Here is a 26,641-nt window from a genome sequence, read left to right as displayed (position 1 = left end):
GCCATTTACAACATTTAGTTAGAAAAACTGAGAAGTTCTTAAATGCTATTAGGTGTTGTGGCATTGAGTGTTGTGTTCCTAGGTACTGGATGGCAAACTACGGCAGTGGAATCCTGGGATATTCTTAAGAGTAACGTTGTATAACCTTGGGGTCAAAAGCTGCGATATATGGGTTAACGACATTTCCTTTACTTTGGTATTTAACAGCATCCTATGAAACAATTTCAAAACTGCTTATTTGTATTAATTTTTTTTAAATTAATGTTTTAAAAGTATATGCTTGATCAGAATGAAATACTTCAAAAAAGTTTATTTTGCATCTGTTGTTTGGGGAGATTTACCAACCGGTGTTTTTTTTGTGCTATACTGTGGAAAGATATTGCTGCAACAGTTTAGGGGCTGACAGACAACACTATCCTCTGATTCATATACTCTCTTACCATTCCTTCTAAATATAAACATTAAGCTCAGATAATTGTTTACAGCAAACACTTTTTATTGCATCCTCAAAGCACTTATTTTAAACTCTTGTAGTTTATTTAATCTATATTTAAAGGGTAACAGGTATACAGTATAATGTACGGTATCTTAACATTATTTATTGAGTTCTATAAATAACACTTATATAATGAAATGGGTGGTATTTATCACATAGGACAAACAAAACATTTTAGAACTTATAAAATCTGAACTTTCTTTCCACTGTGTTTCATGTACATGTAGTATGACATGCTTAATGTTTGGGTACACAGATTTATTTTGTCTGTTACATTACGGAGTTGGCAAAGTTTTCACCAGTCTTAACATTCTCTGATTTGTCCATTTTTATTTATTATTTTGTAAAAAAAAATAATCTCCTACGAATGGGATACTTTTTCTTGGACTAATAACTTTTTCCAAATAAAGAATGGAAAAAAAGCAATTTATTCTAGCATTAAAAATCAAACTCAATGAAAAAAGAAACTCAATGTATTATAAAAAGAAGTTGTGCTTCACAATGCATACTCTATTTTCTAGTTCTTATGTCTATTAGAAAGTTTGCTTGTCAGTATTTATCTTGTTTATTATCCAGGTACTGGCAATCATGAGAAGTGACTTCTGGTAATGGTGGCTTTGTTGGCATATTGTGACCGAAAAAAGCAAACGGAACTGGAGACGACATTATTTCTTTGCCATGTTTACTACATAATTAATGCACAATATTTCTCTTCCCTTTTAAATTTCCGGAGGAAGCTAGCTGTTTGAATGCCGTCAACAACAGATACTGTACAGTATCGCCATACTTAATCGCCATCGATACACACACGCAGTTCAGGCAGGCCTGCACTCATCATAGACCATGAAATGTGACAAATATTTGTCCACACCTTAAATTGCAAATCTCACAGTGCGGGCAAGCAGCGTGTTTTGTCTGGATCAAGGCCGGCAGATATATCAAGATATTGTAAGTGTTTCTACCGCACTCCTAAGTAGGACATCATAGTGATGAACCTCAAAGGATGCAATGGAGTGACCAAGATGGAGCTCTGTGCAATTGGTAAGAAAAGACCCATTAGGAGGTTCTTCTTAATTGTTGCCTGATGGAAACAGGTGTATTAGTAATCCTTCCATCAAATTATGAACCAGAACTTTGATTAAGAACAATATGCTAGTTACTGGCAAGTAAAGAGACCCTGCCTACATGTATATTCATTTTAAATAAAATGCAGGTACTGAATCATTCAAGATGTCTGTTTGATTATTTTGTTGAATAATAAGACAGACACTTTGTGAATTAAATCCTGTGGAGATTCAGATTCAGTTTTCATTCTGTTTTTCACTTGTATACAGCTGTGTCTTATCATATGCTTTCTTAATAAAAGTAAGCTTGAAGCACTTGTCCCTCTTCGCTGTGGCATGAGGCGGGGGCGTGCCCAGTGTGGCCTCGCCTGCATTGTCCCAGCTGTCCTGGCTGACGAGCCCCAGCTGGGGGGGCCCTGTAAAGGCACGCTGGACAGCCCCGCAAGGGGGAGTTTACAGCGACAGGCCTGGAGGGGATTGCAACCCCGTAAGGTTTTCTTCTTCTGTTCGTTTTTCTTTTTTTCGCCTGACCCGCTGTGCAGGACCACCGGGGCAGGCTGTTCCATTTCCACAAGTTTTATTGTTGTCTTTCCCTTACACGCCCGGCTCTACCAGGCTGGACCCCGTTAAGTAGGGTCGGTCCAGTCTGGTCACCGCTGTGCGGGTGGTGATTTTGTTCCCAGGCTGGACCCGGGTGAATAGGGTAAGCCCAGCCTGGAGGTTATGAGGCACAGCGGTACACCTTCCTTTTTGTGTTTTATTTTTCGCTCTTTTTGTGTTATTTTTGGCCCCTGCTAGCCTCACACCGGTGCTTCCCTCCCCTCGCCCGGGGCTCTGACTTCTACCGGCGCTCCCCACGTCTCCTCCCTCTCCGCCCTGTCGCACCCCTTATTCTTTTTTTACTTCATACAGTATATGTTTCCATTGTCACACAACAGCAAGCATTAACTTCAGTTTTTTTCTTTGGTCAGTTTGCATTTTTGCCACTCAAAGAATATAAAACATAAATGCAGCAGCAATAAGATGAATAATAACAAATCAAATAAAAATAGCTCATAAAATAGTTAAAATGCAATGGGGGGGGGGGGGGGTAAATTTGTAATGCACTGCATGAGGTAGCAAGTTTATTATTTTTTTCAAAGCGTGTGTAGCATTTAAGAAAAAAGAAAAAAAATCTTTAAATCCATAAGTGTCTGATGGTAAGTCTTAAAAGCTGAGAAACTGCAGGGAATGAAGGAATCTTGTAAAGCTCAGTATAAAAGGCTGGGCTGTCTCGTTGATGCCAAGTTCATCCTGACTGTTCAGCATGTGAAGACTGTAGCAGCATTTTAATTACCCCAGGCAGAGCTGTGCCTTCTGTGTAGCAGTTAAAAAGTGCCAAAGGATTTCCAAGACTGGGATAACAGCTTCAATAGTGCAAGTTAAAAAAAAGTTAAAATCTTTGGAATTTTTTAAAAGTGAGTTTGAAATGATTGATGTCATTTAGGTTTCTAACTTAGCCCCATCTACTTTTTTTAAAGCAGAATTGTATTCAGGCCCAAAACATTATATGTAGCTTTTAATTAATTTGTAGTTAAATTAGAAATGCTTTCACATTATAAAATATATGTAAAAATAATCATCTGTCTTTTTATTTAAGTTTAACATAGAACCTTTTCAAAGTGCGGCTGGTGGGTTTTTCAGTATCAGTTTCCATGATAAAGCTGATGCTTGCTTATTCCTTTTATGGTTGGAATTCATCCTCAAAAGGTACTGTGAACCTCTGATGCCGTTTTAAGTAAACTAACTAAATAGATCTTGTGTGGTTTAAAGCTTTAATATGCTTTATAAGGGCAGGATTAAAGCGTACAAGCAATATTAATCAATAGATAAGCAGCAAGCAAATGGTTTAGCAAAGGGAGAAAAAGGTTTTATTTAAGAGGTTTATAAGATCTGACGGTGATACTGCATTCATGCTTTGACTACTAAGAACATTGCAGCTCTAAGGTGTATGCCTTAAGCCTTTTCTTGTCTATTTCACTTGTGCGGAAGTGACATTTAACATTTTCTACCAGTGTCTGCAGGCATAGTCTATTTCAGTCCATGTGATATTTTCATCAATTGCACATTCATGGTACTGTACCTTCACATGGACAGCCATTTTCCTACACAGACGTGTTTTCTTATTGTATTAAAAATAACCACTTTTTTACTTTAAATATCAAATAAAATATTTATTAAGGGAAAAATATAATGGGGACCATTCATGTGCCACAACTTTAAAATTATTTCAAGTAAAAAAAAGGTTTGAATAACAAATTTCAGTATGGTCCATATGCTTTGATATTTACCCACATTTGTGATTCCTGCACATTAACAAATTAAAAAGCAGCACATTTGGTGCACAAATGTGGTACAAAAAGCCTATATAAGATGTAATGTTTGTGTTGTATTTTTTATTGATCCATATAATTTTGATTTTGAAAAAGTGGTCTTATTAATCAGGTTTCTCATTCAATTTATCACATTCACCCATTGGCTAACTTTTTATCAGCTTTAAAAATGTGTTGCAAGCTTAAAATGTAATTGAACCTCTGGTTCCTTCATAATGTAATACAGTATACACTATGTATATTTTAGGTGCATTCAATTCACAAATGCCTTTCTAATTTACAGTCTCCTTAATGAAAAAAAATGTATTTAGTGTTTAGGAAACATTAATATAACCAATTACTTAACTCTGGAGTTGACTGTTTTAGGGAGAAATGCATGTGCAACAGAAAACTAAAAAATAAGTCAAATGTCTAAAATTGTATTTATTGTATTTATTCAGTTAATTCTTATGATTTAGGAGTGTAAAATAATACAGTACTGTATATAAACTCTGTGTGCTGGTTCAATTATTGAAAGAGCTGCTTCCATAATCTTTTGAAACAAAGGTTGTGACACACAAACTTACAGTGCCACCTGCTGCAAATTAGATTATTGTTAGAAAATGTGATCTTCACTAAAATACATTTATTTTATAAATAATATAATTTATTTACAAAGCTGTTTTTGTCAATGCTACATCCTGTAACGTCCTATATTATAATAATCATAATAATATTAATAATTTTCTTGTTCTTTTCTCTTAATGAAGCTGTTGGACTAACAACTTGTCCTGAACCGTTAGTTCCTGCCAATGGGATAAAGACTGGGGACAGGTTCATGGTCAATGATGTAGTGTCATTCAGCTGTGAACCAGGATATGTTCTGCAGGTATGTCCCATACTGGAGTCTGTTCTGAAGCATTACATTTCAGAGTCTTCCCTGGGTTTCTTTTTAAATAGGAAATGTACAGGAATGATTTCACCAGTATTCAGACATTGAGAAGTATTTATCACAATATATTACTCACATAAATAAACATTTGCAACATACATAGTTTATGTATGTTAAAAGCCTGGTTTTCCTGGAACTGTGCCTTCGCTCCAGGGTACTTACTGGGGACTGTTAATCCCCTTAGTGAAACAGCAACCTCTTTACTATGAGTAACAACACTTTGGAAAATACAACCAGCTACACATACAGTACCTTGGTCTGAAGATCAGTTAATTCAGAGGGTTTTGACTTGGCAGAGAGGTCAGTATAACACAAATCAGAGAGAGACATCTTACAGTGCTAACTAAAACAAACTCTACCCCACCCTTTGGACACTCACACACCACACAGGCCTGGGCTACCAGGGCCAAAAAAGGCAATTCACATTGGCAGACTATCTTACCAGGGTGAGAAACCACATGAAGAGGCAAAACCTGATAATGTATGGGCTCAGTGGCCATAGTCTGGTGACAGACAGATATGGCTAGCCACATAGGACAGGCTGTGCTCCCAATGCCAGCTGAACAAAGGAGAGAAGAGACACAGACACACTAGAGATGAATTCTTCTTTAAAACAACAAAACAAATCTTAAATCCAAGAATTCCCAGACCTGCCTGAACAGCAATCAATCATACTGGGGTAAGAGGGTGAAAATTGAATAAAGTTGGCATTTTAATTATGTTATTTCCTACAACAACCTGAGGAGCAGAGAATAATATTGAGAAGTACAATGTTCTTATAAATGTTTATATATATTTGTAATTTTTTTTGTGAATTTCAGCACAATGTGTGTACTGTAATATACTATTTTAGAATTACATACATCTGTAAGGCCCATAAAATATGTATTACTATTACTAAGCGACCTTCTGCAGTGTATTTCTCATTTTCTTGTAATCTTATATATTGAATTTCCTCTCATCCTGGGACCACTGATTTCAGGTTGAAATGTGTTTAAAAATACCCTGATTGGTTTTAGAATAACTAGATTGCTATGACTACATTCCAACTGGTATGACTTGTTATTGCTAAGTCTCCTCTCTTGATCAAAGAGCATTTATGTCTTCAGGTAATGGTGTGGAATTGACCAATTTTTCAGTAATGCAGTGGGAGGCATGATGAATGGCTCATTTTCATAATTCTCAAACACATCTATAAAAAATTGTCCACATTTTTGTACCAGCTTTTTATTCAAACTGTAACAAACTATTACTTCTGTTGTGTATTGAAGAAAATATATATACATACAGTAGGGAAATAAGCAGATATTTCACAAAATAAATAATTTAAACTCTTGTGAGTATTATCCTGTCAATAATACCAGACAATTATTTAAGGACATACTGTATACTGTACCACACTATAAACTGTATCATTCACAGGGACACTCTCATATCTCCTGTATGCCTGGAACAGTCCGACGCTGGAATTACCCACCACCTCTTTGCATAGGTAAGAGTACTTTTGAACTCACCAGTTTTCCATGTGTCAACACATAGTTCGGAGGTTGGATTTATCTGCTGTTTTGAAGGAAACTACAATTGTTCTATGCTAAATTGAAACTCTACCTTTGGACATCAGTAGTGGAGACCTGAAAGTAATCATTCTGTTCTTTTCCTCTCTTCCAATTCTCACGAAATCACGCCTGTATCTGCTCTAGCTCGTTGTGGAGGAACACTCACAGCTATGACCGATGTCATCCTCAGCCCTGGCTTCCCTGGAAATTATCCCGGCAACCTTGATTGCACCTGGAAAATCTTGTTGCCAGTTGGACATGGTGAGGCAGAAAATTAAACAAAATAGAAAATATCAAGGTTGAACTGTCAGTTAAATGTAAACACTTCTTGGTAGCTGCACTGGAGGGTGAAATAACAAAAGACCTGATGTCTCTTTATCCTCATGTCATTTTTAATGCAGTTAATTTAGTCTGTCCTGAGAGCTACTTTTTGATAGCACGTTGAGAGCCTACAGTCATACAAGGCATTAATAGCATTCTCTTTCCGATGCATTTTTATTGTTAACAGGCTAGCCTGACTATTGTCTTCATTTGTATCAAATTTCATTTACCTCTCAACCCACATCTGAGAATTAGATAAATAGCTTTATCTGCATGGTCCTTTGTGATTCCTGCTGGTAATGACTACGTTGTCAGTGCATACAAATTCAGACTGCTAAATAAGCCCCATTGAATCGCGGTTTCTCTTTGTTTCTGTTTGAACAGATAAGCCAAAAATAACAAAAATAGCATTTGTTGCAAATAGGCCGAGAATTTACTGTGTAAGGAAAGAAAGAAAAAATGCAACACATTCATTAATGTCAAGTTTGATCATGTTAAAATAGTGGAGACTTTCATTAGTGATTATGACAGTTCTGTTTATTGATTTTAAGTACTTCCACATACAAAATAAACATTATCCATCCATCAGGTGTGTGTACTAAAATAAATATTCACACAGTGAGATATAGCAGTACTGGATAAGCAATAAGATGAGAGGTGGTGAGAATGAAAAATAAAAGAGATATAGCACTGGTCCAGCATGATTTCGGTTATCCCTGGTCCTTCCAAGAGATTCAAAAGACTACGAACCACTTCACAACACTTCTGCTGTGGCTCCTCAAACACTGAACTCTTATTGTTTTGCTATAGGAAAGTAAAGCTAGGACAACACTACCTTCTAAAACAAATCTTTTACATTGTTCATTTATGGTTTAGTAACTGTACCCTCCACCTGGGTAACATAAGCAACGTTGCATGACATCTGAAAAACAAAAAATACAAGAAAATCTGAATTTCAAATGCCAGGAAGGTGAACACACAATTTTGAATAGAAGCTGGTCTGTGTTTGTGTTTTGTTGATCATGCTGATTTTGTCAAAAATATATACTCCATTCAAAAATAAACAATAGCTGATTTACATATATTTTACAGTACTACCAAACTGTTTGTTATTGTCTTTATTTTATACAGAGATGTGAAACAAACATGTCAACCACTTCATTAAAAATAAAATTAAGTGCCATTGCTTGTTAGTAAAATGATTTAAAACAATGAAAAAGAAAGTAACATTCCTAAATTTGCTTTTTTGAATGGTCGTAAGATTACTCTGTTCATTTCTTTTAGGACACACAGTGGGACATAAATATATACAGAAAAAAACATAGATTCATCTGTGCTTTTTGCCACTCAATGTACTCATCACAGTGCAACCCAGTTTAACGCTGAATAGATCTGTTGATGTGCTCATTGTAGTTAATGTGGATGGAAGGTTTTTTTTGAAAACCTCCTATTGTTTGAGCCTCCATGCCTGCGTCTCAAAGCACCGACTTTGCTAAAATCCCTTTAGTCACACTCATGTGCTGCCTGCTGGTGCGATCCGACATGAAATAAGGAAAAATAAATAGGCTAGATGAGATGCATTGAGGCACTCTCCTCTAATAGCCATTTACCAAATAAATCTGCATCAACCATACATAGAATGTCACAACATTTCATTTTCTGTGCTTTGACAAAAGTCCCTTTCCACTTCTTATCTGTTCTGCAGCCTTTATTACTCCTAAATCTTCTTCAAAAACTTAGTATGTCTCCATTAGCAGTAATCCACTAGTGCCAATGGACGACATGTTTGCCGGAGAAGGAGAGTCATGGGTGGTTTTCAGAATAAATACAATAGCTCTACTTGCTGTTATCGTTTAAAAAGATGCATGTTTTCCACTACTGGTTGTCGGATTTTTTTGTTAAAAAAATGTAATGTAGCCTTTCTCAGTAACTGTTTTTTTTCATTGGAATGCCGTAAGGAACTGGAAGGTGAGGTGGCTGGCCTGGGAGTGCAGTGTGGGAACACATCATGGTTGGAGTGTCAGCCCATTACAGGGCCAACACACGTGTTTATTCACACATGCACATGGGGCTGATTTTTGAGATAAGATCACTGTATCGGCCATATACAATTTCTTGCATTAGGAATTTGTCTTTGCACAGACCCCAGCTTGTTCTCCATGAGACACACAGATATGGAGAGAGAAGCTTGGGGTCAGAGCGCAGGGTCAGCCATTTATACGGCGCCCCTGGAGCAGCTGGGGTTAAGGGTCTTGCTCAAGGTCCCAGCAGAGTAGGATTCCTCTGCCGGCCGCGGGATATGAACCGGCAACCTTCCAGCCACAGGCGCAGGTCCTTAGCCACAGAGCCACCACACTGCCAGTTAATCTAGACAGCCGACATCGGGACACCGAGATGCCAGTTAATCTAGATGGCTTGTCTTTGCTGTGGGAGGAAACCAGAACATCCATAGAACAGTCATGCAGACACAGAGAGAAAATAGAAACTCCACATAGAACGGTCCCCTGAATCAAAACTAGGATGCTAGAAATGTAAGCATCACATCACTGTGCCACACTTCATTTAAACTTAAAAAAAAATGAAATACAATTACTCACATCTGAGACTAAACTGTCCCAGGTTTAGGTTGTTTATGTTGAGGTTAGCGGTTAGTTAGATTTATAAGATTTATTTGTAAACTTGGTTTTAGCTTATCTGCCACACAATAGCTAGTTAGTTTTGTGCATTTAGCTGCATTTCTTTTCTTTCAGTGCAATTCTAAGGAAGTTTTTTTTGCGTAGACATCATCCTTACTTTTAACTATGGTTGGGTAACATGTTCAGCAGTTTCATGTTAAGCAATTGTTAATGGCCCTTAACCATTCAGTTTCATTGTAATTAACAATTCGGTTTAATTGTCTTGTTTGTTTTTCTTTTATCTCACAAAAATCAGTTTAGGAAAGAATGAAAACCAGCTGTGCGAGTCTACTGCAGATGTAAAATGTAAATATGTGAATTTTGAAGCATTGTCTATGTTTCCCTTTTCTGCAGGTGCTCATATCCAGTTTGTTCACTTTTCTACAGAAGACAATCATGATTTTCTGGAAATCCGCAACGGACCACATCACACTAGCTCTCTGATCGGTCAATTCAGTGGAAACCAGCTCCCACCAGCATTGCTGAGCACAACACATGAGACAGTGATTCACTTCTACAGTGATCACTCTGAAAACAGACAGGGGTTCAAAGTCTCATACCAAGGTACAGAAAGAATAATCTTATTTTCTGTATTCAGGGGGGAAAAAAATCTGTATCAGGAATGGAGCAAAGCCAGTTCTTCAAGGCAACACTCCTACAAATTCTATGTGTAGCTAAACTAATATTTTCAAATGAGTGATTAAGATCATCAATATATTTGGTTGAAAGTTTCATCTGAAGAAGTATATATGGTTTTCAGTTTCAAGTCCCGAGTCCAAACTACTACTCTATACTACTAAAGTACCTCAGATCAGGACTGTAATGAACACTAAAGGACTGTGATCCATCGTTGATCTAAATGATAAGTTATCATTGTGTTCGTAGGAAACCAATTATTTTTTCTGATATTTCAGTCATTTGGGTACTAAGATATTTGAAGAGATGTCAGATGAATCCAAAGACCTTTTAGTACGTTAAGTGGTCGCTTATTATTTACGTGCAAGATAATGAATCTGTGTTTTCAGTGATGTTGTAGTATGGATTCAATACAGGACTCAAAAGGATGGCTATGAATGCAATAGAAGATATTTGAGCAGTCACCATTACTCTCCTGGGTCACGTGTTCTTTGGAGTGTTGTTTGTTGATTTTTTCTTGTCCAGACAAGTCCAGCTCAAGAATATAGTTCAAGTAGGTAGCTGCGTCAGCATGTGTAGGCTGCAAAGGAACAGGTTAAAGGTTGCTCACACCCAAAGAAGGCTCCACAGCCGAAACGTTGTGTTTCCTTTCTTCTCTTTTCAGCGTGGAATAAACCTTTAACGTTTTCCTTTGCAACTCAAGAAATGTTCATGAGCAACATGTGAATTCACCCTTCGACCACAGCGCACCCTATTTGGTGGAGAATATTGAACATTTTGGAGATTGATCACACAGCCATGCTTAGCCAAATAAGATATATAACAGTTACCACATTCATACCTCATCCTACCCAGGATCTCCTCATGCCTCCCTGAATTAGGGCTGTGAGAGTTTTAAGTGGGAGAGGGCACCTGCTGAGGGGACTAATTGGCTGGATGATCAGCGGCACTGGAAGGCACATTCCTAAGGCTCGCGCACCGATCCATCAGTTCCTTATTATCTCCCAGACAAGCACTGCTCTCAGCCCATTATCCAGTTATGTGGTGCTTTTTAAGTATTTTTCGAGTTATTTAAAGCTGATAGAAAATCTCTGCCAGATCTCAGTCATTCTCACAGTTTGCTAAAGTCTTTTAAGATTTTGTTTAATGCCTGATGTCCAGTAATTCTAATAATCTCTAATGCAGAGAGAATGAACTATCTGGGACAAGAGAGGTGAAACATTTTTGGTTACTTCATAATAACATGATTATCCGGTTTTGTATGGCCTGACTGAGAAGCATGTTTAGACAGTATGTGCAGAAATAGGTGCTTTCATTTCATGCGTATTAGGTCTGTGGAGGTGTGGTTATGATTTCTAGCCGTTTTTGAGTTTTAAGTTGTACTGATTACTGACCAGATGTAATGAGACAGCTGAGGTTCCACTTCCAGAGTAGAGGGTTACCTCTTAGGCATTTTGATTTACCTCAAAGTCTTTTTCCATGGATGTTTCATTGCCTAATCACAGAAACTCCTCTGCCAGTGATTCCTTCAATCCTCTCTGTACATGTTGCCGCAGTGTAGAATTCACACCTTTGTGTACACCAGTGCAGTACGTCTTATATACTGGTAAAGGATGAGTAATTATATGAAATTATTCGACTATGATGGTTAAAGTTTTTGTAAAGAGAAATTGTGCCAAGGCTGAAAGAAGATGTCGACATGAACTTAACTTTGATCACTGGTGGCCTGGGATCAAATCTGGATCTGGTGGCAAGTGACCAGATTGCAATGATCTAAAATGTAGCATCTGTTAGAGATATGTTCACAATTTGAAACAAGTAAGTGGGTTGACACATCCTGTTGTCAATCCTGCTAAGAAGAGCACTCAAGGCAGAAGAGTGCTCTGAAAAGTAGGGGTCTTTGGTGTTGGCTTCTTGAGTTGTTCTCGTTGACTCATTAGAGCAGAATTACAAGACTTCATCTGATTTTAGATGTTGAGGGAAAATTAGTAAAAGTGCATCAAATAAATATGAATTTAAGCATGTGTACGAGATTCCTCTTCAGATATGACAAGTTTCTATATGTTGTGTTGATGCTTCACTTCTCAGATAGTTACTTATGTACTGTAATTGTGTAACTTGTGTTTTTGTTTGTTTTCCCTGTGCATGTAGCATAATGGTTTTCAACTGGACAAAAAATATTTTCCCCTGTGTGCCATCACACATTGCAACATAAAGCCACTTCATAGTAAATCAGTAGATAATAGTGGTATTATTCAGGCACTGCTGATAGTTAGGGAATGTCTTCCCTAGCTTTCCGATAAAGAGCATATTAGATCCATTTCTGCTTGTAGTGTATCATTTTTTTTCACTGACAGGGATGGGTATAACCAAGATGACAATTCCTCTATCCATCAATCCAAAGCAGACAGGATCTAGTTTGTAAAACCCATATCTCAATTCAATTGAGAGCCCGTGGGCCAGGCTTGTCAGACATGTATACATATTTATAGGTTTTAATTCGTATCCAATATTTGCTGTCCAACTATTCAGGATGTAAAATATATGCAGTCACACAATTCAAACATAAAGCTCTTGGCCTTTTATATAAAGAGAATTATAACTTTTTTTTACTGCTCCCACTGCAGCCTCTTCTCACTTTAAATATCAGAAGAAATAGAATTTTGTCAGTAGCCTATAAAACATGAATTAATTGTTCCGTTGTGAAAACCTCAAACCGTCCCAATTTACAGTATGTTTATAAAGAAAAATCATACCACAGAGTTTAATGCAGAAAATAGAAAATGCAGAGTAATTGTCAAAGATAATTCTAGCCTTTTTGTTAAAAAGTCACTGACATTTGTAACACATTACATCTTTTCTGTTGCTTCACATACTGATTATTGTTTTGCAGAGTACAATCAAAGCCCCTTAATGAAATGAAAAATGTCTGTTTCGTTGGTTAATGCAATCTTTCCTTGAAAATTGCATGTGGATTACTTATTTTAATAGGTGTTACTGATCTAAATGGCAACAGGAATGAGAATCATATTAAGGCAATCCCTTGACAGATAGCTAGAAATGTACTATAACAATAAAAACTCAATTCAAAATGTTGGGAATAAAAACATTTACAAAGTGTATTCATCCATAAAAGAAACTTTTAGATTCCTCTTAAAGTACTTCATGGATACTTTATGAGGGAGGATAATGGCACATGTCCAGTGGATTTTAGCTGAGGGTATTGTCACTCTAAACTTTTATTTTTCAGCATATGAATTACAGAGCTGCCAAGATCCTTCGCCATTTCATAATGGATACATCATCAACAGTGATTATAATGCAGGACAATCTATAACCTTTGAGTGCTACCCTGGATATGTTCTGATTGGACATCCTGTTCTTACTTGTCAACATGGAGTCAACAGACGATGGAATCGTCCTTTTCCCCGATGTGAGGGTTAGTACGTGATGGCTTTTTGCCTTGCTTTTGGCTTATACCAGAGAAGAAAGAAAAGCATTCTGATTTGTACCGTTATTAATGTGTTACATGATAATGTACAGTATGTGTATGTTTTGGTTTGGATTTTGTTTTGAGATTGGTAGAGTATTTTTGCTGTTCTAACTATTCCCTTTCTAGGGATTTCAGAGAATTTGTGAATATTAGAGTGTCATTCAGCACACAGTATATTCACTGTGTATGGTGAGAATGTTTGTATGAATTAACTAAGGAGCTGAGATTAAAAACAAAATACACATGTTACAGCATTGCAAATATTCTTATGACATAAATACTAATAATTCAAGTTGAAATACAACGCATATATAGTAATGTACTGTCAGGGGCACAATGCAAGAATCCATAAATATGATCAACTTTGCTAATAATAATTCCGGAAAACAGCTTTCCATGGAAACACATAGAAACACTATAATTCAAACTGTAATAACATACTCTCTTAAAGAATGTCTGCAAATACTATAGGGCTGCGTATTCACACAGCTATCATTAAACAAAGACTGATATGTAGATCTCCGAGTCTTGGTCCTTTTACAGAATAAAACATGGTAGCTTCAACACAAACATGGTGCTTTAAAGCAGACATGCATTTGAAGGATCAATGGCAGTTTAGATAGATGTCTGTGTAGACATTTCATCTGAGCATTCAGTAGGGCAGTAGCCACATAAAGCTTTTTAAAGGGAAAAGAACAGTGGGGTTTATTTTCTGAAGATGTTTTTCTGAAACAGTTTCTGACTGCAGATTGATACCAGAGAGGACTAGCATATTTACTGTAGCTGTTTCACTGCTCACCATTACTGTGCATCTGAGAAACCTGAAAAGAAAAAAGAAAAAGAGTTCTCTAAGCTTTATTTTTAGATAGGCTTTCAAGATAATTTTGATTCCAGTGAGGCTTTTTTGAGTTTTGTGCCTTTTGAAGGTGGTCATTTTGAATTGCTGATAGCTTTATAGCAATCAAACCAAAGTTTTGTTTCTTTTCATTTATACATGTCTGGTTAAAGCAGCAGAGAAGAGGTATTTTATGGTGTGCAGACATGGTCAAAATCTGGAATGCTGTATGAAGCATATCAGGTTAAGGATTGCAAGCTCCCCACAGAATAATAAAGCATGTAATGTCTTCTTGATGATTTTGTGGATAATAACCAATTTACTTATACAGTAGCTGAAAATAGGAAACCATTGTAAGCTGAACCTTAAAAAAAGTAAAAACCAATAGCAAAAGTTAACTAATTATTTCTGAATTGTTCAGAAGCCATAGAGAAATGTAGGAATTAGGAGATGAGACGTGAGGATGGATTTAAGAAGAAATAAATATTTTATGCTAATTGTCATTTCTGATATTTCTCTGTCAGGATTGGGATACCTTCTTAAAGACCACTCCTACTTAGAGGATTATTAAAAGAATATCCTTAAAAGAGAAATCATGATTTTTGCACCTTTAGCAGGTCACCATATCAGCAATGTTAAATTTGCATAATGAAATAATAATAATAATAATCTGATTTACTGTAAATGCATTCACTACAGTGAATTCCAACTCAAAGGACTGGATAGACTATGTGGCCCTCCTCTTGTTGGTCAACTTTCTCATGTCCACTTAGAGATTGAACATGTTCTTTTATGAAGACATGCATTTGTGAAAAATATAGGCATCACAGGCCTTCACTGAATATACTAATAGAACAGTACTGATTATATGATTCAGTGTAGATAATTGAAATGCCTTCCATTTAACTGGAGCCAGGAGGTATATCTAAGTTCAGACTGAAATGTTCTGACATTAATTAATTACCCTTTGGTGCTGCTGCACATTGTAATTTAACTTGGACAACCTAAAGGCAACATACCGAAATGCTCAGTAATTCATCGCAGTGCTTGCTTTCTCTAGTAGTGTGGAATTCTTAATCAGTGTAGGGAATTAATTTATGGATCTTTTCTAGACCATAGTTTTTAATCTTAGTTGAATTAGCTTATGAAACTGCTAATATTACAGTACAGTACATCAAATCTATAGACTTGATGCCTCAGTTCTATTGGAATCCCATTATTTATAAATTTGAAAAAAAATGTGCCACCGAGATATATCATATTAAACTTCTAATTTTAAATATAAGTCAAACCAAGTACTGTAAAGGTCATCTGGCAAGTTAAAATTAACTTGAGTAAAACTTGGGCATTCCAATCTCATTAGACTGTGACTGCTTCTTATTAAATATTAATTAAAAAGGAACTTCCCTTGAAATAATGTGACCCCATTATTAATTTATTTATATTTTTTATAAATCACTTTGGTGCAAAAAGAACTCCATGCTTGAATTTGCTACCCAGATTGTATTTTTTTAAACATGAACACTGGATTTGCTGTATTTGTTAAAAGACACAAAACAACCAGTGAATTAAAGAAAGAAGTCCACTTTGAATGATTTGTAGGTGAATGTCTCAGTAAAGAAACACTGGGTTATATTTGTCACATTATATATTTTTTTGGCATCTTTTAATAAGAGGTTCAAGTAGTTCTTAACCTACTTAAGAACTACTTCAGCAGAGAAGAGTTCTTCAGATTGATGTGGTCAGGATACTAAAGATTCATTAGCAGCTTCATTACCATTCATCATTACCATTGACTTTTCTCAAGGAAAAATCAGACTTAAGTCCTTTGTCCGTGGTAAATTTGTATATACACATGTCATTATGAATGATAGTATTTGAGAGAATGTGAATGTTTTTCATCTGAGGCCATTTTACAACACTACAAAACAGAACTACTAAACAGCCTTCTAATTCTGATTTGTACACAAACCATCTCTACAGTATATACTTACTGTGTACGGTGCTTATATTTTCCTTGTAATGACCTGAAGACAAGAAAAATTGGTTTTTCTAGTACTGTACCTTGCTGAAGGACAGATAGACCTGGGATCCCTATCAGTTAAGTCATTGACAGAGCAGTACTGAGAAGGTCAGTAGTTTAAAGCAATTCTGCAACTACAGTACAAATAATAGACACAGTTTAGTAACAAGCAACAGGGGTACTTGGATGTTAACTATTGATGCATTGTTCTCTAGATCTGCGACAGTACCACAGATTCATGAAGCAGAATTTTTCCTGGTTGAAGGCTGATATGATCCAATGGATTTCTTTAGTCATTGACTGGATTCGAACTAATGTCAAGTCTAAATGAATTCTCACTTTCATCCAAACCCCCATCGATAGTATTTTATCTTATGCATGTTAAAAATCACTGTTGATACTGAAAGCCTTATCCATTGATAAAACAGCATTTTGTGCACTTTAGTATAGATTTTTGTTTTCACATGATATAAGGTGCTGCATTTCTCTGTCTGTTCTGTATCTTGGCTACTGTTATATGGTATCAGGCATGTGGTTCACTAGCCATATCTTCTGTATGGAAATTTGGCCAAAAGATGTAATTTATTAATTTTCTTAATTTTGTGCACTAGCAATAGATTTTTGTCATACACATTGATCTAAACACCCCCCTTTTTATTACAGCACCTTGTGGTTACAATGTCACAGCCCAAAATGGCACAATATATTCACCTGGATACCCAAATGAGTATCCCAACTCCCAGGACTGTACGTGGCTGATTACTGTCCCTCAGGGTCACGGGATTTATATCAACTTCACTCTGCTCCAGACTGAACCTGTCACTGACTACATTGCTGTATGGTGAGGATGACTTCTACATGTGTGTTTAGACTGATTGTAATTTCATTGTTTACATAGGGTCATTGCGTATTAGAGTAAAATGGATGGTACTGTAGTTCTGTCATGTATAAAACTTGATGTTTAATACGGTACAATCATTGATAATAGATTTTAAGTTTAGGACTATAATGTTAACTCTTTTGTAGGACAGCGATGCTTATTACAATTGCTAAAAATTGCTATACAAATTGCTAAAAATAACAGTTATACATAAGTTATGCTCCCAGATATATACTGTATATACTCAAAATTCATCTAGTAAAGGTTAATTATACTTAGTAATGTGAATGGAAAGGACATATTATTTATTTTCTTTTAGGATATCCTACATATTTGTTTTTCTCTCCAATAACCACATCTTTCTTTCTGTTAAAATGATTGTTCACTTATTGCAGGCTATTGCTATGTAATAGTTTTCATAGAGTATTTGGTTATTATTCTCATCCTCACCCCAAGACCTTTATTTAAAATTTAGTGGAGATGCACATATATTTTTTAGTCACATACTGGATTACCAATCATACATTTCCTATGTTACAATACAAATGAGAGCAATTATATAAACTGTCTCTGGGCTCCAGTATAATCAAACTTTGTTCAGGCTGCCTGAGCTGATTGAAATAACCACCAGAGATATTGCTGGAATCCATTATACTATACAAGCTTTTTCATTCCAAGCAATTTAGTTAATTAATATTCAGAAACAATTAAATTGGCCAAAAAGTTTTCTTTTCTTGAAATTGCTGAGCAGCATCAGTTGCATATATTACTTTATTCTTTACAGATTATGCAGCTACACATTGACTGCCTTTATCTAATAAAGTTGTATTAGACTCATTGCAAATCCTGTGTCAGATGTGAATGCAAATGAATTTCTTAACTCTGTTACTTTACAGTAATAAACTACTATCATGAAGATGGTGTCTGATGGTAGCAAGAAAATTGATTGTTCATTTTTCTTAATTGATTTTAATCTAAAGCATATTTTTCTCCTTTAGGGATGGACCAGAAGAAAATTATCCACAGCTTGGAGTTTTCAGTGGCAATACAGCTCTTGAATCAGCCTACAGTTCCTTTAATCAGGTTCTTATTAGGTTTCACAGCGACTTCTCCACGAGTGGATTTTTTGTCCTCAATTTTCACGGTCAGTTTCTCTCCTATGTGCATGTTAATGCAACTCAAAGATATATCTTAAAATACTACGGATATGCAGTCTTGAAATTAAATTAGAAGCAGAATTTAAAGTCCGTACAAATTCTTTAACATTTAAGACATCTGCAAATGGAAAGCTGATAATACACAGTTTTGTATCTGGAAAGCTTTTACCACTACATTGAAAATAACACCTTTCTTAGACAGGGAGAGACTCCTACTGTTTTGGCTTTGTAAGTCAAACAAGTACAAGAGAAGAGAAAATATTTAGAAATTATTGAAAATATTATAGGAATCTTATTGTATATTGCATCAAGGGGTTCCTTTCTCAGTCTACATCAAGATTTCAGTCGTATTTCGCTTCAGGTTAATAGTGTGTAGATTCTGTATTTAAGTACAATTTGTTTCAGAATTTCTTCTTTTCAGTACTACTTTAAACACTTGTTTTTTTATGCATGTCTCATCTGGCTGCTTCATAAGCACATAAGAAAGGTTACAAATGAAAGGAGGACATTCAGCCCATTTAGCCTGTTTAGTAGCTAATTGATACAATGATGTAATGCAGAGGTTTCTTGAATTAGGCCAGGTTATCAGCTTCACCAACATGGCTGGGTAGCTTGTTCCATATTCCTACACCCCCATAGCTAGAGGTGCTTTCTTCCACATAGTTTCTTAATTTGCCCTCTGGTTTGTGTTCCGCTGTTCATTCTGAAGAAATCAGCTGTGTTGATATTGTCAAAGCCTTAGTGGATTCTGAATACTTGAACCAGGTTCCCTTGTAATCTTGTGTTCTTTCAGCCTGTCCATGTTGGACATTCACTTAATCCCCGGAATGTGTCTGGTTGTTCTTCTCTGGACTGATTCAAAAGCGGCAATATCTTTTATAAAACGGAATGACCAAAATTGTATAGAATATGCAGTACTAAATGAGGCCATCTATACAGTATATATATATATGAGTACATTATACAATTTTAGCATATATATTGATGTTCAATCAGAAATTATAACAGTAATTGAGAGAGTACTGTACTTGATGACTTTTAGGAATCAATCAACATAATTACAGTCTCATGGATTCTAAATATACAATATACGTACAATTTCTTAATATAACACCAAAAACATGCATGATATATAATATAAATGCACATTTACTATCGTGAACTAAACATCAAACATGTTTGTATAAATAATTAAACTCTTGAGAATTAGAATGTGAATAAAGAAGCTCTATATTCAAAGATCTGTTGGCCAAATGTCCTCAATGAGTTCAAACTCCCCACTGAGGCAATGGAGATGGCTGGATTGGTCTGTGGTCTGACTTTGCAGCTGCTCTATCTTTTCTGGGAGTGTCCCAGGGACAGAAAGGAGAGTGAAAGAGAGCTTTTCCTTTTGTGGGGCTCAGCAACTAGCATTGGTCCTCAGGCTGCTCTGCCAGAAGTTAGCATGGCTGAACGTCGGTCTTGAATAGTCTGTACACAGTTGTCTTCCTGGGTCTAGCTGCAAGGTAGACATGTGAGAGAACTCAGTTCATCCTGGCTATAGCCTGATACTGAATACGCTTGGATATTCAGGATGTCAACAAAAAAAGAGTCCAACTGTCTTATTTCGTTGATCAGGTGAAAATAACAGTGGGTTTGCGAACTTGTGTGAAGAAACGGAAGATTTCTTCTGTTTCAAAATAATAAAATTATAACGTGGGCAGTATTCTGTACTCTACTGACTCACTTTCTTGGGCTTGCATCTTGGATAAAAGTTTAAGTTCTGACTCCGACTGCTTGTAGTCACATGGTTAGAATAGTCAGATTGCTAGTTCAGCCGGAGAGAGAAGAGGGGCTATGAAATATGAGTTGGGTTCTTGCTTTTAAGGTGCAACATCACAGCTGTTGATTGGTTAAGATGCTATCAGGTATATTTCTGGTGCCCACTCTGCAGATCCCCATTGGTTGATTTTCATTTTGGTGATGGACAGTGACATTGAACCCATGGTCTTGGAACGAAACAGCATGCAGACTTAATGGAGCCCATCTGCACAATATATTATTAAATGGTTCATCTTGGATACAGCTTAAAGATGTTTTTTATCAGAGGGGTCTCTTAGCTACATTGCTGTGTACTTACACAGAGGACCATGCTGCTTGGTCAAGGCAACACAAAGATGATTAGAAATCTTTAATAACACTTAACTCTAAGTGTAATTATAGAACTTGATTCTACACATATCACATCTTGATGTAAATTCTACACTTTTGATTATATATCCTAACATTTTATTTGCCCTTTTAGTGGCTTCTGCACATTGTTTAGAAGGTGTAAATGATGTGCCAACATGAACCCTTCAGTCCTTTTAATAAGTAGCATCTTCTAGTTCAGTGTTTTTGCCATCTAGTATTTACCATATCAATCCTGGATTCATTTGACAATGCAATTGGCATATTCCGTAAAAAGTAGTTAGAATGATATAGAGATGTTATAGATTTTGTTTTTACTACACATAAATCAATTAAAAATGATTCAATTATTAAAATATCCCCTATCAGTCACCAGTAGCTGCTTACTGTATGTAAGTATACAAACTGCTGTCATTCTTCAAAAACGTCTACACGACGAAGTGTAAAAAATGCATGTATGGTACAGTACTTTATATATGTGCTAATTAACATGCTATTGCTATTATAAGGAACAGTAAAATTATTGAAGCAATGTAAATTTATGTTCTAAAATCTATTATTATTTGTTTAAGCTTATCGTTTGAAAAAGTGCCCAGCTCCACCATCTGTTGAAGAAGCAGAATTTTTTTCAGAAGACCAGGATTATGAAATAGGTACATTTTATGCAATTCAGTATGGTGAATGTAGCAAGGTAGTTCAAATCCTAGATATTTTCATATATCGGTGGGAGGAGTGGTAATTGCATTTTAAGAGCATGCTTCAGTTTGTAAATTTAATTTTTTACTTTAAGATGTCATAATTTACTGGAGGTTAAAATCACACATAAAGAACAGATAAAAGAGAGCATGTTTACCTTTTTAGTTCGGATTAGATTTATTCTTACATCCAGTGAATAATTATTTGTAATTATATTATAATTATTTACTTAAGTCTAGTAAAATTGTTTCTTTGCTCTTTTGTGCTCAGGGGACATTGTGAAGTATCAGTGTTTCCCAGGTTTTACACTGGTGGGAAGTGAAGAGCTCACCTGCAAACTGAACTCTCACCTGCAGTTTGAGGGGCCACCTCCTTCCTGTGAAGGTAAGAGAAACATTGATGGTGAACACAACGATTTGCTGAGGTGTTTTAATAATAGATAACGTTGCATAAGAAAAGCCAAATGCCTTCATTCTTCTTTCTTGCTTTTTTTATTTCCTGCACTCATCATATTGATTTTAACACCTCCTGTACTTTCTGTAGATTGCAGTTCTGCTGAATTTACATATATTTGCATACATTCGTTAAAGACAGCAAACTTCTATATTATTCCCAGTAATCAGTAAAGTCATGAACGTATATTTTTCACTTATTTTTTGCTGTTCTTAGCAGTAAAAAAGAAGTGTTTGCAGAAAGAAGGAATTGTCTTATTTGGTTTCAATATTATTTTAATCTCTCTAATCTCTCTTTTTGCCCTGAAGGAGAAAATGCCTGATTGCTGTCATTTTAATTTGAGCCTGTTATTCAAACAATTAGAGACTTAACAAAGGTTTTAATAGGCTTGATGCCCCATTTACACGTTACATTACTAATTACAAAGGCGGCATCATAAATCATGCAGGTGACAGTCAGTACTGAAACCCCTTAATGAAAACAAAAAATAACTGACTAATGATTTTGCTTCAGGTTGAAGGACATGAAGGCAAGTAAAGAAAAAAAGGTTTCTGTTATGTTCTAGATGCTCTGCAGTGTCAGAGGATCTCGGTTTCTCTATTGGAATGCTCACACACTTAATACTGAGTAAAAGAAAATCCAGCTCAAATTCAGTTTTTTTTTATGAAGACAGGTTTCCATTCCTTGTAATTCCTTTTCACAAGAGTAACACCAATATGATCTTTGATTCTACACATGTAATCAGTTAACCTATACTCTTCAAGGTTAGTTTTTCTTATTTCTGCCATGCATTTCCTGTCTTGTTTCTAGCTCAGTGTCCATTGAATGAGGAAAGGACTGCATCGTCTGGAGTGATTCTCAGCCCAGGATATCCTAAAACCTACCCAAATTCTCAGACCTGTTCCTGGACTATTAAAGTGCAAACAGGTTATACCATCTCAATTTACATAGAGATGTTTCAGAGTGAAAAACAGTTTGATGAACTGGAAATATTTGATGGTAATTCTCTTTCCTCTTATCAGTATTCTAAATGTCTTGCATCTGGTTTAATAAAGGATACAGTATGTGGTGCAGCTACCTGTATATATTGTTTTCCCTTTTCACCTCTAGGGCCTGCAGGCGAAAGCCCCTTGCTTGTTGCACTCAGTGGAAACCATACAACACAACTAAATTTTACCAGCAAAACCAACCAGTTGTATCTGAGGTGGTCAACAGATCATGCAACTAGCAAGAAAGGATTTAAAATACGCTACACAGGTTTGTGAAACAAACCTATGCATTTCAACTCAATATGCAAAAACGTAAAAAATAAGACTTAAGTTGCACAATACAGTACTTAAAAAAGAAAAGGCTATATTCTGTAGAAAAAGGGAATAGTTGTCTCCCTTTTTCCAGACTGGATGTCAGAGATGATTAATACTGTAGATTAATTGTTCTCCTGTGATGGTGTCATTTTGAATCCAGTTTAGGCCAAAAGGATTTCAGCCTTTCCAAGTTGAGTCTCATTAGGCAGTTGTCCAGTCACAAGTCTCACAGGAGGATTGGCTAAAGTAGAGGTCAATGATCTGCTAATGAATTGTGCTGCATAGCTGTCAGGTTGTTCACCTGAAGTGGTCCCTCTTAGTTTGCCTTTGGGTGTGATCTGGTAAAATACACATGGTCACGATCACTCTCCCTCCCTTAACTGCTCTCTTTTGTCTTCTTGCTTAGTTTCACACTTTGTTTTGGCTTAATCTTCCAGTCATCAAAGGCAAAGCCATCAGAATTAAATTTAAACAGTGTGATCAGTTTATCTGTCCTTTTGTCAAAATCCATCAATGGATTGAATGCTGTATTATATTCTTTTTTTCCTAATTAAGGAATGATACAATCTGAGCTGTATTAACTGTTTTGATTTTTAAAGAATTTGATTTGAATTACTGTCATGATGAAAGTGAAAATTAAACATCCAGAAAATATTAGGATGGTTATTACAATTATCTCTCCTATTTAGAAATACTGGAAACATTAGCTAGATTAAAAGAGTGTGCCTTTAAAATGTTCAGCACCTGCCCACTTTTGTAATTAAATTTCTTGAAAATCTTTTAAGTAATTTAGCAAAGTTTAACATGAGAGTCTAGTACTGTATACTTCCTCTTGATCTTTACAAAACTGCTATGGGAGCTGAATCCTTACCTAGTAAAAAGGCTTTTTTTAATGATCAGTACTTTCAAATTTATTTTTTAACAGTCCATTGGGCTTTGATCAAAGCAAATTATAATTTGATGCTGCCCTAGGTTTTAAAATATGGTCTAGTCAGCCAGAACCTGGAGCGAACCTTTTAGGACTATTAATCTGAAGGATGTAGGTGCTGCGTATGGATTAGAGCATGTAAAAAAGGAAACGATATAACTTAAAAGTGCATAATGTACTATATATTGGTTTTGGACTTAAATGTCCAAAACTGAGGTTTAGCTTTTATTAAGAGTTCTTACAAAGCTACTGTAAGAACTCTAACTTGGAAAACGTTTTGATTTTGGCTTCCATGCCTTCACGTTTGCTTTTAATACATTTGCTAGTGTATACTGTACATACAGTATAACCCCCTGCACTTGATTCAATAGAGAAAGATTGCTGATTTTCCAGAATTTCTAACTATACAGTTATACGGTGCCTTGCAAAAATATGCAGACTCTTGCACACTTTTCATGTTTTGTTACTTAAAGCTATTCATATGTGTTATGTACAGAACCAACACCACACCGTCCAAGCAAGAAACAAAAGAAAATAAATAACTTAATATGGAATGAAAAAATGAAAGTCATAACTGCATAAGTTTTAAAATTACTCTGGCAAAATTAATTCAAATGCACACAATTACTTTAAAGAACCTCACAATAAGTCGATTGTGCGGTAACAGTCATTCACGTGATTTCAGAATAAATGCACTTACTCTGTAAGGTCAGGGTGTGAATTTCAAACAAATATTCAACAATGAAGACCAAGGAGCTCTTAAAACACCTCAGGGATAAAACTGTACAGTATAAAGGCACAGATGAGGAGAAAAGTATGAAACTTATCAAAGTGGAAGGTACACTGCTTCAATCACCCTGTCCCTCCTGATGTAGCAGGCAAGGAGGGAACTGGTTAGGACTTCAGTGGCTGAGTGTTTCATTAAACTTTTTACTGGTCACCTATTCTAATCTGTACTTTATTTAAAATGGAATTGTAAAGAGCCTTGTAAAAATCCCTGATTTTTATTGTTATAATTTTTAGATTTTTATAAAATGTGTACTGTATGAACAGTAAGGGTTCCCTAGCTCTCTTAACTCCAGTGATGTCTGATTTAATCTTATTTCTGTAAGACAAAGAGAGCCGTAGGAGGTGGAGCCAAGGTTTTTATTTCACTTTTTAATCATAGATATCAAAAATTAATTAAGAGAGTCACACAAATTGCCTTTTCTGATTCCAACTTTCTATTCTATTTCTTGTTATTTAGCTTCATATTGCAGTGTGAACAGCGTTCCAAGAAATGGTGGCGTTTTCAACAGAACACAAGGGAACGCAGGCAGCAGATTGTACTATTTCTGTAATGCAGGCTACAGGCTTGTTGGTCAAAGTAATACAACCTGCAAACTCCATCAAAATGGATTATATCACTGGGATTCCCCAGTTCCACTCTGTCAAGGTAACAGCTTTTTTAATGACCTGTATGTATATTTCATTTCACTTCATTTAAGAAATTAAATAAACCAAAATTGCATGTTGGCTCCAGTTATATTTAAAACACTATACATTTTGAGTATTTTGGCACTTGTTAATCTCATTCATCAGATTAGTCACCAGTGTGACTAATCAATTTTGTTTCATAGCTCAGTGAATTCGATGTATCCAGACAACCTTCAGAGGTGGTTGTTCCCTTAAGGTAGCATCCCTGTTGCTAATAAAAGCTTGACAGCAAGGCCCTACATACAGAATGACAAGAAAAACAAATTTGAATTAACTTTATAGTAACTTTATATGTTGTTTTGTGGTCACTGTTCATTCATTTTTCCACTAATTATCATAATGAGAGAATATATTGCCATAAAAAAACTATTGGGTTCAATTAGATCTATCTAAATTTAAGATAGATCTATCTGTCTTTTTTAGGGAGTGACTGTTTCAATTTCTTGGGTATATTTTCGTTTTTTAGGAAACTGAATTGAAAAAATTAGATCGACTTTCATTTGATAGTTTTGGGATAATAGAATGGGAACAAATCGGAACTGATACAATCTTTGGTATTCATCACATATCAAAGTTTTATAGAAGAAGTCAAACGACATTCTACATACAGTAGCTCAGCTTTCACTATCATTCCATTTCCTGACCAGTATTGCTTTATCTTTTTTGATTACATTAATTGTTGTTCCCATTACTTCATTGGGTGTTATTAAACTCTGCCTACTTTTAATCTAATTTGGAGACGGATTCAATATACAGTATAATGCTACATCCTGCTGTGAAAGCCGATTACACAAACAGACCATTATACGTGATATTAACACATAAATTAAATTTAGTTTGGAACATAAAGCAACCTTTTTTGCATGTAGCTACTGTATAAACGGAACACAAAATAATTCAGCTAGTAACCCATTCTTTCTTAGTTAAACACACTAAACATGATGTTCAAATGGATGGTGAAAATTATTAACTTCTGTATCCCTTACATTAGAAGAGAAGAGAGGAACTTAATTAGGCCAGTGATAAAAATGTTTTTTGTAAGTATGACGAGTACTTTGAAAACATTTTAGATCAAGGTTTTGGAAATGCAAATATTGGGTTTCTTGAATGTTTTTTTTGTGAGGCAGTCTGCCTCTTTTAAATATGGGGGGTCACATTATGATAGCTAAATCATAA

The 26,641-nt window shown here is 35.7% G+C and overlaps 1 protein-coding gene across 1 annotated transcript in view; it reads left to right on the top strand.

Moving 5' to 3' along the window:
• The window catches only part of csmd1a (CUB and Sushi multiple domains 1a), a 604,432-nt gene that overhangs the window by 546,238 nt on the left and 31,553 nt on the right, over window positions 1-26,641 (top strand). The window contains exons 38-49 of the mRNA XM_015363222.2: window positions 4,682-4,800; window positions 6,286-6,355; window positions 6,564-6,680; window positions 9,770-9,979; window positions 13,302-13,490; window positions 17,066-17,243; window positions 18,281-18,426; window positions 21,181-21,261; window positions 21,575-21,688; window positions 22,568-22,756; window positions 22,868-23,014; window positions 25,236-25,424. Of these exons, the coding sequence (XP_015218708.2) occupies window positions 4,682-4,800; window positions 6,286-6,355; window positions 6,564-6,680; window positions 9,770-9,979; window positions 13,302-13,490; window positions 17,066-17,243; window positions 18,281-18,426; window positions 21,181-21,261; window positions 21,575-21,688; window positions 22,568-22,756; window positions 22,868-23,014; window positions 25,236-25,424 (1,749 nt within the window). The remainder of the gene's footprint in view (window positions 1-4,681; window positions 4,801-6,285; window positions 6,356-6,563; window positions 6,681-9,769; window positions 9,980-13,301; window positions 13,491-17,065; window positions 17,244-18,280; window positions 18,427-21,180; window positions 21,262-21,574; window positions 21,689-22,567; window positions 22,757-22,867; window positions 23,015-25,235; window positions 25,425-26,641) is intronic.

This window comes from Lepisosteus oculatus, chromosome 17 (assembly GCF_040954835.1).
Source record: "Lepisosteus oculatus isolate fLepOcu1 chromosome 17, fLepOcu1.hap2, whole genome shotgun sequence".
In the NCBI taxonomy this organism is placed as follows: domain Eukaryota; kingdom Metazoa; phylum Chordata; class Actinopteri; order Semionotiformes; family Lepisosteidae; genus Lepisosteus; species Lepisosteus oculatus.
This window is presented reverse-complemented; position numbering and strand designations above follow the sequence as displayed.